The 17337-nt window shown below is 42.0% G+C and overlaps 1 protein-coding gene across 1 annotated transcript in view; it reads right to left on the bottom strand.

Moving 5' to 3' along the window:
• mydgf (myeloid-derived growth factor) overlaps positions 1 to 12599 on the bottom strand; it is a 48692-nt gene extending 36093 nt beyond the window's left edge. Inside the window, exons 1-2 of the mRNA XM_068016529.1 lie at positions 12406 to 12599; positions 375 to 425 (exon numbers count right to left, since the gene is read on the bottom strand). Coding sequence (XP_067872630.1) covers positions 375 to 425; positions 12406 to 12543 — 189 coding nt within the window. The 5' untranslated portion in view covers positions 12544 to 12599. The remainder of the gene's footprint in view (positions 1 to 374; positions 426 to 12405) is intronic.
• Positions 12600 to 17337: the final 4738 nt, after the last annotated feature.

Here is a 17337-nt window from a genome sequence, read left to right as displayed (position 1 = left end):
CTTGCGTTTATCTGAACTTAAACTCCAAAACAAACCAGTGGTGGCAACCAATTTCATATATGTCTGCAGTCATATAGTAGCAGATGCTCAATCTAGGTAGTCAACTTTGGTGGTGAAGGGGATGACAAACATAATGTGATTTCTGTATTGCAACTTGATACACAGGACACATCCTTGGGTTTCTTCTTTAGTTATCCAATCATAACATAATCAAACATCAGATTAGGTACAGATAGGTGACAGAGAAAATAGTGAAATTATTACGGATAAATGATTCAAAGAATGAGCAGAGTCCATGAAAATAGGTAATCTTTTTCTTTTAAATTGGGAAATTTTCCCTAACACATAGGATGTGAGGTAAACTAACCACTAACCTCATTGGTTCCTCCTTGAGATGCATATGTAAATGTGCATACGTGTTCACCCTAAATGGAAACAAAATATCAACTTACTTTAATCTGAAATTATACTTATTGCTTCTAATTCCCAATTTTGGTTCAGTTTACATTCAAATAAAACACATTTTTCTAGTATGGAAAAATCATTAGATGTTTCACCAAAGCTGGAATGCAAATCAGTGAGAATGGTAATTAAAAACCTCTTTCTACCTAAAGTGCAGATTAAAAAGTGCAAAGGGCATCTTAAAACTATGAATAGCAAATTGAACACTATTTCAGTCGTTTCCAATCCATAAATCAACAAATCTAACGAACGCTTGGCCACTACAAGCCAGTCAACCATGGGGTCGCTTTTCTGACACCTGCTTAAAACGTAAAAGATCAGCAGGAACATGAGGCCTCACTTTCGTGGTCTCTATTCAAACTTAAAAATCAAGATCAAGCGAGTTTTTGCCCTTCGGTTTCACATTTGATGCAGTGAACATATATACATTTGGAGGAGAGGAAGCAAATAGTTGGGAGTAGACAGAGGGTTAAAGATGATGACAGCGTAACCCAGAGAGGAAGTAGTGTCATGATGGGTATATAGGGGTAGTAACACAAGAAGATAGTGGCACGGTGCAAGGCGAGGACTGATTTGAAAGGAGCAGGATGGTGATCAGAAGTGCAAGTGGTTGGGAGGAGATGGAAAAGGAACCAATGTGGACCACATTTTCCCGATAATCCTACTCCACCCCAAATGCAGCCTACAACCATTGGTAGTTCCTTTCCTCAGAACGCCTTTCCAAGACAAGAAATGATGCTCACATTTTTGAAGTTCTGCTCCCAACACAATGTTGGGGCAAGAAAAAAAAATTCAAGTTGCACTGCAATAATTATTCTTTCCCAGTTCCCTGAACTTAACCTAGATAAGGAGACAACCAATAACAGAATATAATGGCACATGTCTCAGGATTTATTGCCAGCGACATAAAATATGGTGGAAGCATAATTTTTAACACAACTTGGGAGGATATAACTGCAGCGGGATTACAAGAGATTTCCAGAAATAATGTTAATCTTCACTCAAGTCAGTGAGGTTTGCTCTATTAATTTTTCTTGACAGTTTTTCTCCCTTCCTCAAGGCATTGACTCTTCCACGATATAGTTCCTCAGGCACCGTATGTTCTCTGGCATCTTCCTCAAATGACCATTCTTCATGTATGAGCTTAGCCAGCAAGTGCTGTCAGTCTGACAGAGGGAACCTTAGAGCTGATCCTAGTTTCATCCTCACGAGATGTTCTCACACCCATGCTCCAACAGGAATTACTAGACAGCAATCATGTGAAAATCCTAGGTGATTTTTCCCTCCCTCCCCTCCAAACAAATCCAAAAGCATTCATATATTTATCTAGCACATTTTGCATCTTCAGGACATCCCAAATCACTTCACAGCAAGTAAATTATTTTTGAAGTGTAGTCATTGTTATGTAGGCAAATGCAGCAGCCAATTCAAGCACAAGGTGCAACAGCTTTAAGATAAATGATCAGTTAAATTGGCTTGGTGGCATTAGTTGAGTGATAATTTGACCAGGACACTGACCTAAAACGTTAACTTTGCTTCTCTCCCCACAGATGCTGCCAGACCTGCTGAGTATTTTCCAGCACTTTTTGTTTTTATTTCAGATTTCCAGCATTTGCAGTATTTTGCTTCTATTTTACTGCTATGATTGGAACCTGTTTTCTGGGGACTGGCCCTTGGCAAATATGAGTTTCTACAGCTGTTTTCAGTGCCTTAAAGAGTTACTAGTGTAACCACGCCATCAAGACTGTCATGGGCAGGGCCAAGATGTTCAAGAGGCCACAAGACTGAAACATTGAAGGGAAGACTGCAACACTCACTATGGACGAGAACGCATCACATCTGTGTTTGCATCTTGGAAGACGAGATCTGGAGACCTACCTGAAAAGTTCAGAGATCTGAAGGACTTTGTGACCGTAAATGGTGCTATCTTTGCTGAGAGGACAGCCCAGAAGATCCGAAAGATCTATTTTTGTCGCATCTCATAATGTGTAATTTTTAAGCTACATGATTTATAAAAGTGAAATCTTGTCTGTTTGGGTTTTTTCCTCTAAATTGGGGTCATTCAGTGGATTGGATTCTTCTGGTTTGTGATCGCCACAGGGATCATAACTGTATGTTAACTCCCCCTTTATTTTTGTAAAGCTCCTATGTAAAATGAACTTGGCCATTCTCAAACCAGTTGTTGATCAACAAAGGCATAAAGCTACGAGAAAACTAGCACTGAAACACTAAAATTTGCTAACTCTCAAAAAGTTTCTGAAGGATAGAGGAGGAAATGAAAAAATGCCATAATGGAGATGTTCAGGCATATTACGAGTGAAAATGTAGCAGATAGAATACTGGTTGATGGGCAAGAATCAAATGGTTAGGGTTAATTCATGTTGCTCAGATTGGTGAATGTTTGGATGTGCCACACCCCAGGGATCAGTGCAGGCCTCACATTTGTTCTCGTTACACAAGTAATTTGGACTTGGACACATGGGACACAATACTGACATTTGTAGACAACAATAAAGTTTTGTGAACAGCATGGAGTGCAAAAGACTTTAAGAGCACATGGGCAGGTTATCAGAATGGACAGATAGATGGCGGATGCAATTTAATACTGAGAAATATAAGTTGGTGCAATTTGGAAGGAGAAACAAAATTTGGGAGCATAAACAATGATAGACGCGAAAGGATATCGTGGGAGATAGCAAGAGAACTAAGGTTGCAAATACAAACCTTCTCAAAAGTCCGTGCTTGAAGATAAGCCATAAAAATAGATGGCAGAAATTAGATTTAATAAATATTCTATGATTCTTTGAATAAAGAGGTTATGACAACCAGTTAGGCCATAGTGATAGCACTATGTCAGCTTTGGACACACCAATAAACAAGCAGCATTTCAGCCTCAGAAAGCATACAGTGTAGATTCACCACCATAATACAAGGAATGAGAAATTATAATTGATGAGACTTGACATTCTGGAATTATTTCCATCAGAGCATAGCGATTACAAGATGACTTACTGGATTTTTCTTTTAAGTTATGAAGGGTTTCAATAGGGTGAAAAAGGAAAGACCAATTCCTCTGATTAAAGGGTCAGTGGCAGTTCATCAATTTAAAATGGCATTAAAAATGTGAGGAGGGATTAGGAGGAATTTATTTACTTGGAATTTGAGTATTGCTGAAAACAGACATTTTGTCGAAGCTTTTCATCTTCACAAGAATACCAACGTAAGGGAAAGCAACAAATTTATATTGTATGAGAAGAGAGTGCTGGTTGGTTGGCAAGTGGACTTTGAATGGTAGAGGTGTTGCCATGGAGAATGCACCAGTTAACTGTCAAGCTTTGTTTGACATTTAAACCAGGCAGCTTGACTCTGATTGGTCAAGGCATTGCCCTGAGGAATGAACCAGCGAATTGCTGTCACTTATTTTGTTCAGCTGAAATAGGCTCAATGTGTGTACACATTCTTTCTGTCTGCAAACCAAGTAAAGATTGTCAGTAGGGCTCGAGTTTGGCACATTTGCACGCACTGGAAGCTACATATGTTAATGCACAGGGCCCTGTTCTTTGCAGACAGAAAGAACACAAACATGTACCAGAAACACACAAGTACAATGGTGACGTTCATAGGTTATGAATTTCCTCCTCAGCAGCACTTCCTCAAGCATCAATAAAGAATCATAAGATTTCAAATATCAGACACTTAAAATCTAACACTCATTTTTTTTAAATGAGACGGAGCTAAATTCTGATCCAGACATGCTGCAAGCATGCTAAAAAAAACCCTTTCAACTTTTCCTCATGGGCTCACTCATTAGACCTATAAAGTTGGCCCAAGGTCTTTAGTGTGATGTCCAAAGAGATGCATTAAAGTGACTGTGTCCAACTGAGCATGTCTCTTTTGTCAACCTGATTAGCCATTGGTTTCACACGTTTTGATTCATTTTTTCCATTATTAACCTAACTTTTACTTACACTGTGGTCAAGACTGCCCCACTGCAAGTGAGCATTTCTCTATTTCTCGCACTAGTCATCCTTGTGCCCTCTCTGATTAAGACTATCCACCTGTGGCAAGTTTTAGGCTATTTTATGCTTTCCTGCATCTAGAAACTGGGTCAAGACCGCCTAACTTTATTTTACACTGAAACCTTAAGAACCAAAGGGATTTAAGCCCAGGTGATAACTAGGTGTTCCATACAAACACCATATAATGCCTTTTTCAATCTTTTCCTATCATTTAGTTCAGCCCTCCCCTCCTGCATTCACCCTGCCCTGACAGTTCAGAAAAAACTGCCCTACTGCTATACTGGGAATCTTGTCCTTGTCTTTCATCTGAGCATTGGATCCTCCAAATCAAGTGTCCAGCAAATAAGATTTTGAAGTACCAACACTACACTCTATAAATGAAGGCAATAATGTGAAAAACATATCATGACCATTTGTATATTAAATGTACATTCATGTACTCATTGTCCTGGAGATGCCATACAAACTCCAACACAAATATCCACCATACTGTACTCAATAGAATAAAAGATATTAGAACAGACAGACAAGAGTACTGTAAGTAAATGGCCTGCATGTTGGGAGGGGAAAATGGTGTTTAATGACCTTAGAGTCAAAGTAGTGTATGATCAGTTTGTATGTTTATGTTTGTTGTGTAGTATAGACTTTACTGAATGCAAATGATTAAAAAGCTCTTTATTTTCCATCAAGAATATCTATTTACCTAGTTAGAAAGTGACTTTTAGCTTTAGCCTCTGACTTTTGAATTTTGACTAATTCTAAAGTACAAAGTACGGATTTTAAACAGTTGCTACAATCGGAAAGTGCTGGAAATGCACAGAAGGTCCACCAACATATAAAAGGAGTAATAACAAGCTATCATTTTGGGTATGGACTCGTAAACAGGACTTGATCTTCTACATCAAAAATGTTAATTGGATCAACTTTTTTTTTGCAGATGCTGGTGGATTGATTTTGATATTTCAAATATTTTTTGTTTTTATCCCCGATTTCCAACATTTGCGTGTTAACAGAAACTGCTACTCCAGTGAAAAAGCTCCATTAGATCCAAGACCCAGGACTGACTAACTTTTGATTAAAAATATAGAATTCAATATAAAGGAGCCACTGGAACAAACTGCAATGCTTTACCTTTTGTCTTTATCACTAGAGGGTGATTAAACTCATCTATTGACAGGTACCTGGGACTGCACCAGAATACATTTCTCTACAATGCTGCCTATAGCCAAACTCAATCCACCACTGCTGAAATGTTCATCCAAATATCTGTCAATGCAGTTTCTTCATTTGTTCTCAAAATATATTTTGTCATAATTTAAAGTTGCAAACAAAACATTAGAGAAATAGTTGAGGTAAGTTACAGGAGCAGAAACTAACTGGTCTGCCAAATGACACTCATTATATTTGAACAGTACCAGAAACACTACACACACTCTGACAAGTTTGACAATTCATAGAATCGAACAGCAGAAAAGAAGGCCATTTGTCCCATCATGCCCTTCTTTGAAAACAATCCAATTTGCTCCATTGCTCTTTCCCAATCATTCTGCAATTTTTTTTTTCCTTTCAGCATAAATCCAATTTCTTTTTGAAAGATACAACAGAATCAGCCTCCCTCACCCTTTCAGGCAGTACGTTCCAGATCATAACTTGCTGCATCAAAAAATTCTGGTTTTCTCTCAAACTATTGCAACAAGAACACAGTCACCACTTTGTTCCTACGAATAAACCCTTACAAATTGCCTCCAAATGCTTGAATTCATATGGTAGTGGCACTTTTATAGTTTAAAAAAAATCATTTTTGGCTAGAATTTCACTAACATGGAACAGTTGGTAGGTGAAACACCCATATTGTGTTCAATTCAACTGCAATCAAAGAATTTTACAGCACAGAGGAGGCCATTTCAGATCATACATGTGCAACACAGAACTATCCCCTTTGACTCCTGCCAATTTTCCCATACTGTTACATTTTTTCTTTTCAATATTTATCCAGTCCCCTTTCCAACATTGTTTCTGATTAGCCATTCTAGATCCTAATAAACCTACATTAAAAAAGGTCCAACTTCTCCCTCCATTCCTTTGACAATTATCTCTCCAGCTCCAATTCATTAAAAAGTGGAAGTAGTTTTCCCAATTGACCTTAATCAAAACCGTTATAATTTTCAACACTTCCATTAGATTTCAATCTTCCTGCTCTAATGAAAATAGCTCCAGTTTCTGTAATCGTAGGCAAGAATATTTAATATATATTACATTAAATTAGAAATAGGGGTTAAAATAAAACTAGCAGAAAGAAAAGGAAGACTAGGCAGGAAATAGGAACATAAGAAACAGGAGGACTCGGCCATTCTGCCTGTCGAGCCTGCTCTGCCATTTTTCCCCACTATCCCCATATCCCTTGATGTCATTAGTATCCAGAAATCTATTGATTTGTCTTGAACATGCTCAATGATAGAGCTTCCATAGCCCTCTGCGGTAGAGAATTCCAAAGGTTCACCACTCTGAGTAAAGAAATTCCTCCTCATCTCAGTCTTAAATGGCCCGTCCCTTATTGAGACTGTCCCTTCTGGTTCTAGACTCACCAGTCAGAGGAAACATCCTATCCACATCTATCCTGTAGGAATTTTGTATGTTTCAATGAGATCACCTCTCATTCTTCGAAACTCTAGAGAATACAGGCCCAGTTTCTGCAATCTCTCCTCGTAAGACAATCTCACCATACCAAGGATTAGTCTGGTGAATCTCCACTGCACTCCTTCTAGGGCAAGTATATGCTTCCTTAGATAAGGGGACCAAAACTGTACACAACATTCCGGTTGCGGTCTCAGCAAGGCTTTATACAATTGCAGCAAGACATCTTTACTCCTGTACTCAAATCCCCTGGCAATGAAGGCCAACATACCATTTGCCTTCCCAATTGCTTCCTGCACCTGCATCTTTTAGTGACTCATGAACAAGGACACCCAGGTCCCTTTGGACATCAACACTTCCCAACCTCTCACCATTTTCTACCAAAGTGGTTCAGCTCACACTTATTCACATCATATTCCATCTGCCATGTTCTTGCCCATTCACTTACCCTGTCCAAGTCCCCTTGAAGCCTCCTTGCATCCTCCTCACAACTTACATTCCCACCTATTTTGTCCTCAGCAAATCTGGAAATATTACATTTAGTCCCCATATCCAAATCATTTGTACAGATTGTGAACAGCTGTGGCCCAAGCACTGATCTTTGCGGTGTCCCACTAGTAACAGCCTGCCATCTTGAGAATGACCCGTTTATTCCTACTCTCTACTTTCTGTCTGCTAACCAATTCTCAATCCATAGCAGTATATTACCCCCAATCCCATGTGCTCTAATTTTGTTCACAAACCTCCTGTGTGGGACCTTATCAAAAGCCTTCTGAAAATCCAAATACACCACATCCACTGGTTCTCCTTTATCTATGCTACAAGTAACATCCTCAAAAAAACTCCAACAGGTTTGTCAAACATGACTTCCCTTTCACAAATCCATATTGACTCTGCACAATCCTATCGTTATTTTCCAAGCGTGCAATTGTCATATCCTATATAATAGATTCTTATTTTACCGACATCAAACTAACAGGTCTGTAGTTATCCATTTTCTCTCTCGCTCCCTTCGTAAATAGTGGAGTTACATTTGCTACTTTCCAGTCAGCAGGAACCCTTCCAGAATTTATAGAATTTTGAAAGATAACCACCAATGCATTCACTCTCTCGATAGCCACCTACTTTAATACACTGAGATGTAGCTCATCTGGCCCAGGGGATTTATCAACTTTCAGTCCAGTTAATTTTTTTTTTTTGAGTACTACCTCTTTATTGATACCACTTTCTCTCAGTTCCTCATTTTACAAGTCGCTTGGTTCCCTAATATTTCTGGGGCATTTTCTAGATCTTCCTCCGTGAAGACAGACACAAAGTAATTATTTTGTCTCTTCGCCTTTCCTCATTCTCCACCACAAATTCTCCTGTCTCCGCCTGTAATGGACCCACATTTGTCCTTGCTAATCTTTTCCTTTTCATACCTAAAAGAAGCTTTTACAGTCCGCCTTTATGTTTCTAGTTAGCTTGCGTGTTTACATTTATCCTTAAAAAAATCAAACTGGAATTTTGTTTATTGATTCTCAAGGCAAGGCATCACTGACAAGACTGGCATTCATCGCCCATCCCTAGTTGCCCTCAAGAAGGTGCCATCTTTGGTCTAGAACTACTGTAGTCCATGCAAAGGTAGGAAGATCCCAGATTTTGACCTAGTGACGATGTAGATATTTAAACAGTTGAACTATACAGGGTTAATATTACAGCAAAAGGGCTACTCCTGAGATTTGAGTAGTTTTATTACCATGCCAGGATTTGGTTCAGCATCAGTGAGTTCTTTTCAAATGCACAAAGAGGTGCTTATTTTAGGCCTTCTGATTATCTATTAGCTTTATACTTCCATGAAACAGTTAAAAACAAAAGTGAAAATAACCATAACCAAATCTGTGCATTTTTAAAATTAAACTAGAAAATGCACAACCAGAAAACTTCAGGTTTATTAGCAAAATAAAGTATTTGAAATAAACTGTCTTCACAAACTATGCTAAAAAAGGATTGAAAGCACATGAGGTGCCAGAGACTGCCCTTGACATCAAGGCAGCATTTGACCAAGTATATCTAGGAGCCCTAACAAAACTGGAGTCAATGGGAATCAGGGGGAAAACTCTCAACTGGTTGGAGTCATATCTAGCACAAAGGAAGATGGTTGTGGCTGTTGCAGGTCAATCATTTCAGTCTCAGGACATCACTGCAGGAATTCCTCAGGGTAGTGTCCTAGTCCCAACCATCATCAAGTACTTCATCAGTGACTTTCCCTCCATCATAAGGTCAGAAGTGGAGATGTTTGCTGATGATTGCACAATGTTCTGCACGATTTGCGACTCCTCAGATACTGAAGCAGCCCGTGTCCAGATGCAGCAAGACCTGGACAACATCCAGGCTTGGGGTGATAAGTGGCAAGTAACATTTGCGCCACACGAATGCCAGGCAATGACCATTTCAAACAACAAAGAATCTAACCACCTCCCCTTAATGTTCAATGGCATTACCATCAGAGAATCCCCTACTATCAACATCCTGGGGGTATATTGACCAGAAACTGAACTGGACCAGCCACATAAATGCTGTGGCTACAAGAGCAGGTCAGAGACTGGGAATTCTGCAGCAAGTAACTCACCTCCTGACTCCCCAATGCCTGTCCACCATCTACAAGACACAAGTCGGGAGTGTGATGGAATACTCTCCACTTGCCTGGCTGGATGCAGCTTCAGCAACACTCAAGAAGCTCGACACCAGGCAGGACAAAGTAGCCCGCTTGATTGGCACCCCCATCCACCACCTTCAGCACTCACCACCGACGCACAGTGGCAGCAGTGTGTACCATCCACAAGATGCACTGCAGCAAATCACCAAGGCTCCTTCGACAAGACCTTCCAAATCCACAACCTCTACCACCTAGAAGGACAAGGGCAGCAGATGCATGGGAACACCACCACCTGCAAGTTCCCCTCCAAGCCACGCACCATCCTGACTTGGAACTATATTGCCATTCTTTCACTGCCGCTGGGTCAAAATCCTGGAACTCCCTTCCTAACAGCACTGTGGGTGTACCTACACCCCAAGGACTGCAGCAGTTCAAGGCGGTAGCTCACAACCATCTTCTCAAAGGCAATTAGGTATGGGCAATAAATGCTGGCCCAGCCAGCGACGCCCACATCCCAGGAACAAATAAAAAAATTTGGTTGTTTCCTCAGCACCTGCTCCCCATGGTATTCAGGCAGCTGTCTACAACAGTGCATGCTCACTCTGGCAGTGTCGTCCACTTGGACTCCACTGGTTGGAGAGTCTAGGAGTAGGAGGCATAGTCCAAGCCAGGCTTTCCAGCAGTGAAACTAAGAAATGCTTCGACACACAAAGGGTGGTAAAAGTTTGGAATTCTCTTCCGCAAACAGCAATTTTAAAACAGAGATTGATTTTTATTCTTCAAAGATATTAAGGGATATGGGGCAAAGTGGAGGGGGTGGTATATGGAGTTCGGCTGCAGATCAGCCATGATTTCAATGAACAATGAAACAGGCTCAAAGGACTAAATGGCCTATTCCTGTTCTTATGATCACAGGTATGATGAATTTGTGAATGTAAAGCTCTTCAATATCCTGTTAAAGGGACTCACAATTAAATTTTGCCAGGGCTGTCAGATTGACGTGATAGGTGATGGGAAAATAAAAGTTGTCTCTGCAGCTGAAAGGTAACCCTACAGGTTCAGCAACATGCCTGGTAAATACTTCACCGCACCTCCCTGCTCCTCCTGGACTGGGAATAGGCTTAGTGGCTACTGCTGGAAACCCTCCACCGCCCATCTACTCTCTGCACAGCTGCTGGATGTTGCCATCAGTTGTGGTGGTCAGCTGAGAATGGGGGGGGCAGTGGCAGGTGGAATGAGCTGTGTTCCACTCCTCCTTTACTGTTTACCAGCCTGTCTTGGGTGTCAGCTGGGGTGCAGTAGATAGCACTCTTGCCTCCAAGTCAAAAGATCGTGCGTTCAAGGACTTGAACACAAATATCAAGGCTGGCGCTCAGCTGCAGTACTGAGGGAGTGCTGCACAATCAGAGGTGCAGTCTTTTGGATGAGACATTAATCCGTGGTCCCGTCTGCCCCCTCAGATGGGCATAAAAGATCCCATGTCATTACTTCTAAATACAGCAGGGTCAGAGCAGGGTCCAGGCTAATATTTAACCCTCTATCAACATCACAAAAAGTGTTATCTGGTTATCACGTTGTTGTTTGTGGGATCTTGCTGTGCATAAATTGGCAGTCACATTTCCTACATTACAAGTGACAATACTTCAAACAGTACTTCATTGGCTGTAAAGTGCTTTGGGATCTCCGGGGGTTGTGAAACACACTACAGAAATACCGTTTTCTGTCTGCGACCCTGAGATGAGCTTCTAATCTCATATCCGTGCCATTACTAAGACCGTCTTTTACCACCTCTGTAAAATTGCCTGACTATTCCCCGTCTCAACTCATCCGCTGCCGAAACCCTCATTCATGTCTTCGCTACCTCCAGAGTTAACTGATCCAACGCAATCCTGGCTGGTCTCCCATATTCTACTCGCCGTAAAACTCTGCCATCTGTGTCTTAACTTGCACCAAGTCGCGTTCCCCATCACCCCAGTGCTTGCTCAGCTATACTGGCTCCCTGTCAAGCAACATCTTGATTTTAAAATTCTCATCCTTCTTTTCAAATCCCTCTATGGCCTCGCCCTTCCTATCTCTCCAATCTCCTCCAGCTCCACAACCCTCCAAAATATTCACACCTCTAATTCTGGCTGCTTGTGCATCTCTGATTTTAATCATTCCATCAGCAGTTGCCTAGGCCCCAAATTCCAGAATACCCTCCCTGCACCTCTCCTCCTCGCTTTGCTCCTTGAAGACACTCCTTAAAACCTACCTCTTTGACCAAGCTTTTGGTTATCAGACTTAAGATCTCCTTTTGTGGCTCAGTCTCATTTTGTTTTATAATGTTCCTGTTAAGAGCCTTGGGACATTTAATTACGTTACAGGCACTACATAAACACATTGTTGCGCTACCAATGAGAACATCGCCAGTGACTGTGAACGTAGCTTTAATGAGGGTCCAGTCACAAGCCCAGCTGCTACCGGGCTCAGCGAGCAAATTCCAGCTTGGTGATCACTGCCAGGTCCCTGGGCAAGGCTGACGTGGCGGCTCCTTCCTAGCCCGACCCTGCGAATCCACTCCCGGTGGCTCTGGGGCCTCCCGTCAGCCCGAGGCCCCGCTCATCCGGTTACGTGTCCGCATCCAGAGCTCCCCCCGCCCCCGCGCTCGCTTACCAGTGTCTCGCTGTGCGAGTGTACCAGGCCCCCAGGCTTGACATCGAACTCCCCGGTGCGCGAGCGCTCAGCTGCGCAGCTCGAGCCGGCCGCGCAAATCAAAATCAGAGCGAGCAGCACGCGCCAGGCCCGCGCCATCACACCAACGTCTCCCAGCAGCAGCCAGCGCCTCACTGCGCAGTCGCCGTGTCTGTGTGGGCTCCCCCGCCAGCCGGTCGTTCGCGCGCATTGTCGAAACGTCTTCGTCAGCTCTCAAACCACCCTTCAGTCTGAGGTAAGCCAGGGCTACAGTGAGACTTCACATCAATAGAGATGAACTGCTCCTTCCTCAATTCAAGGTGTGACTGTCCTCCAACCCTATCTTCAGGGAGATTGGATCCCCTTAAAAATGAAGGTTTACCACTGATATTTGAATGGCAGAAATTAGATATTGCCCCGAATCTATTAGAGCTAATGTTGCTGAAGATTTTGGTGCCTGGCATAGAAAGAACAAAGTGATTCCTGACAACGCAGCCGGCCACTGATGTCATCAGGCTGCGCCAAGGTGCGCACATGCGCAGATTGTTCCGGCTTGCCAAGGCTGGTTAGCGCATGCGCTAATGATGTCATCGCGTTACATGTACATCTTCTGGCAATGCGCCTGGTCAGCATTTGCGCATGCGATTTACGCGTACAGCATGCAACGCTAACAGGTATTCACCCATTCTTCAAGCTCCGCTACCTCCTCCCTCCCCCCTCTGGCCACTCCGCTCCCCCCACCCCCCTCGCTACTCTCTCCGGCCGCTCCGGTCCCCCGTCCCCGTCCCACTCCACTCCCCCCCCCCCCACCCCGGTCCCGCTCCAGCTCCACTCCTCCCCCCGGCCCACTCGCTCGTCAGTCCTGGCTGCTGCCTGAAGTCGCAGACTGTGACGTTTAAGTGGCACGTGCTGCATTTGTGCATGTGCCACTGCAGTGCCACCTAGTGGTAGCGTTGTCAGCAAATGCAGCCTGGAAAGAAAGACTTGTTTTTATATATCGCCTTTTACGACCAGCGGATGTCTCAAAGTGTTTTACAGCCAATGAAGTACTTTTGAAGTGTAGTCACTGTTGTAATGTAGGAAACATAGCAGGCAATTTGAGCCCAGCAAGCTCCCACAAAAAACAATATAATAATGACTCGATAATCTGTTTTTTGATGGTGATTGAGGGATAAATGTTGACCAGGACATCGGGGATAACTCCCCTGGTCTTCAAAATATTGCCAAGGGATCTTTTACATCCACCCAAGAGAGCAGACGGGGCCTTGGTTTAATGTCTCATCCAAATGAAACATCTCTGACAGCACAGAACTCCTTCAGTACTGCACTGGAATGTCAGCCTTGATTGCTGCACTGAAGTCCTGGAGTGGGACTTGAATCCACAACCTTCTGACTCAGGTGAGAGTGCTGCCAACTGATACGTGGTTGGCATCACGAATGTTCCAGGACTAACACTGAATAATGCCAATATTCTGGTGTTGTTTCTGGGTCACATATTCTATTTTATTGAGGTGTCTGGTGGGGTTTCTATACATTTGTACCAAAATCATATATCTGCTCCGTGTAAATGGATGCATAATACTGTTATATGAAGAACTGTGGGAATCTTTCTTCCAGATGAACTTTGAACGATATTACTGTTTGTACTAGGACTGTACAAAAGCGATGGATCACCATTCATAGAATTATATGGCCTAGAAGGAAACCAATCGGTCCATTGTGTCTGTGCCAGCTCTTTGTTTAATTGTGCAACTAATTTTTATACAGAAAAAGTGCTTGTACGTGTTACGCGGAGGTGGCGGGTGTCCAAGGAATTTTTATAACATGGGACGGGTGTTTCAGAGCTAAAAGGTTGAGAATCCCTGATGCACAGTACAGAAACAGGTCATTTGGCCCATCTGTCTATGATGGCATTTATGCTTCACATGAGTGAAGATTGCCAATTTAGTGCTAATTAGGAATCATTTTTTGGTGTGACTCCATGCCCACGAGGAACTGGTATGAGGCTGTGCTCTCGTGATGTCACAGCCAGTAGGCAGAGGAGATTTTATCCCATCAATCTGAACAGGATTTGAACCAAGTTTACTACCAAATGATAGAAAATTCTCAGAGACATCGTCTGAAGTTGTTGACGGCAGCTGGGCGCCAGCCTATAAAGTAAACTCACCAGTTGTCTGTAATGTCAATGAAGGACTTTATTTAACAGTTTATAAGCTCAAACTACAGGGAAGAATCTCAGCAGCAATGGCTTTTACAGGCCTATCTGAATTACACAGAAAGCTGCTTCCCAGGATTGTCTGAGGCTGTGTAAACATTGACTTTGTAACATTGAATAGATGATTCTTGTTACATCGTCACATTTCCGCTAACATCTGGATCCCTCCTGTAGCTCTTGAGTTTGCAAGCCGGGCCAAGGGGAAATAGATATTCTGTCCAGAAAATACAGTCAGCTATTTAATTAACAGCAGCTTCATTCCCTAAAGCCAAACAGTTCTCCTCTTGTTTTTTTTTTATTCTCCTCTCCATCCTGAAGACAGTGACTCTTGCTGTATAGATCCTGGGCACTGGCTGTCTGTGTGATTAGTTCCCTAGATGCTGAATCTTCCTGCAGCACAGTTCCATGGTCACTGACTCTAAATGGGTTACAGTTCCCTGCGTACTTACACTGCCTTGACTGTCCTCCACTGTACCACACAAATGGCCATTCTTCATGTATGAGGCCAAATATTTGGTTGATTTTATAGAATTATAAAGGATAGTAAACAGCACAGAAAAGATACGCCTGAATTGCTACTTTAAATTACATTGCAAGGATGGGGCAGGGAGACACCAGTACAAGCTAATAAAAGGCAAATTTATGGCTGATATCAGGACGTTCCTCTTCATAGACAGAATGACTAACACTTAGAATGGACTCCCAAATACAGTAGTGGAGGGCAAAAGATTAATAAACCATTTAGCAAATGGAGTGTGATTAGAGTACCTGTTGTTTCCCCATTTCCTTTCCTTTCCCTTTCTAAAGGGTTTGATTTTATTTTTGTTTTCAGTTCTGATAAAGGATCTCACACCGGAAACATTAGTCTGCTTTTGCTCTTTCCTGATGCTGACTAACATGCCGTGTTTTGCAGTACTTCATTTTTATTTCAGATTTGCAGGACTTGCAGCTATTTTCCCTCTTTATTGCAATCTCTTTAAAGTTTTTGTCTTATCAGCTCTTGCCAACATTCAGCTTTACCTGGCATTTGGATGCTACAGCTCGGTGTATCCAGTAATGAGATCCCTCTCCATCAAGTTTTGGCCAACAGTCCATATTTTGGCAAACTATCCTTTTCCCTTGAACTGATACCTGTATTATCTCAGTGGTCTAAGACACAGTGGGGATTTTTTAGAATCTTAGATTTCATCTCTTAGTTTGTTCTCAATGTAAGTATACCCACATACCCAATTGCAATTCAGGTGCTATCTAAAAGTAGTAAGTGCATTGTCATGCCACACCAAAGACAGTGTTACGTCCGAGGCAGGAGGAGTGCACTGTTTATTCTAGTCCCACTTCTGCACAGGTCACAACATATATTTCAAATTTTCCCACTTACCGATATGGTCGATCATATCCTCTATTTTTCTCAGAATAGAACACACTAACCAGGTTTCTTTAATGAACAACAAAATTAACAGTTTATTATAGAACATAGAACGTCTTAACTAGTAATGAAGTAACGCATAAACACACAGATTAAAATTTTAAAGTCCCAACGTTAAGTTTTAAAGTTCCCTTTTTACCTTAGCCCCTCACACTCATACGCACACACATACATATACGCCAGTTAACCAAGAAAAAGGGATTTTGGATCAGAGCTCTGTTACAGACCAAAAAAAGCACTTGGGCTGATTACTTGCTCATTTTTGAAGAAAACAGCAGATAAGAATTGTTGTTCCAAAACTGGCATGGAGTCTAACTTCTGAGTACACATAGCTAGGTCACTAGGATCTTCCAAAACAGTTCTTTTCAGGCGGTGTTGAGAATTATTTTTAGCAGGCTTTCTTCAAAGACAGGAGATGAGATGAACTGACACAATGGACTTCTGAGAGTCTTTAGAGTTTTGTTGAAAAATGAAGCTAAGTTGTGGTCTTCTATTCTTCCTTCACTTCTTTAACAGCAGGCTAACTTTTTCAACAGCTCCTCCGGAAGGTAAAACACACACACTGACCCATAACCAAAAGGCTTGCGTTTTCTGCCCATCCCATGTGCGCTCTGCTGCTGCTGGGCTTGTCCAATCAAGGGACGCTGGTCACTTCTCTGCCCCTGTTACCAGGGTTTGTGTTCTATCTTTGACTTGAGTCATGTGACAACCATTAACATTGTTGCCAATACAGTTGCTTCAGTGCCCCCTTGATGGCTCTCTACTTAAAAAAAAAACTGGTCCAACATTTATTCAGTTTAACTGTAAATTCCTTTAAAAATATTTTTAACAAAAAAAATCACTTTCATAACAGGCAAATGATTGACAGTCTAGGTCAACTTGTATATGCATTAAATATTCTTCTCTCGGTCAACACCATCAAAAACAAATAATCTAGTTGTTGATCTTATTGGTATTTATAGGGCCCCGGTCTGCACAAACTGACTGCCATGTTTCACATTACAGTAACTGGATTTCAAAGAGTAATTCATTATATGTAAAGCCCTTTGGACTGTTTTTGGAGAGATGAGATAAGGTGTTACATCAATGCGAGTGAATTCTTTCATTCTTGCTTTCTGTCTGTATCTCTCTCTGTCTCTCTTCCTTTCTTTCCTTCTGTCTTTATCCAGACCAGTATCACTTATAAACAATGTGAGGTTAGCAGATCCAGGTTACACTACCAGCTTTGAGTGACTGTCTGTCCAAGAACAATAGAGCTTCTCCTTTGTCTCCT

Source organism: Heterodontus francisci, chromosome 36 (genome assembly GCF_036365525.1).
Source record: "Heterodontus francisci isolate sHetFra1 chromosome 36, sHetFra1.hap1, whole genome shotgun sequence".
Taxonomy (NCBI): domain Eukaryota; kingdom Metazoa; phylum Chordata; class Chondrichthyes; order Heterodontiformes; family Heterodontidae; genus Heterodontus; species Heterodontus francisci.
This window is presented reverse-complemented; position numbering and strand designations above follow the sequence as displayed.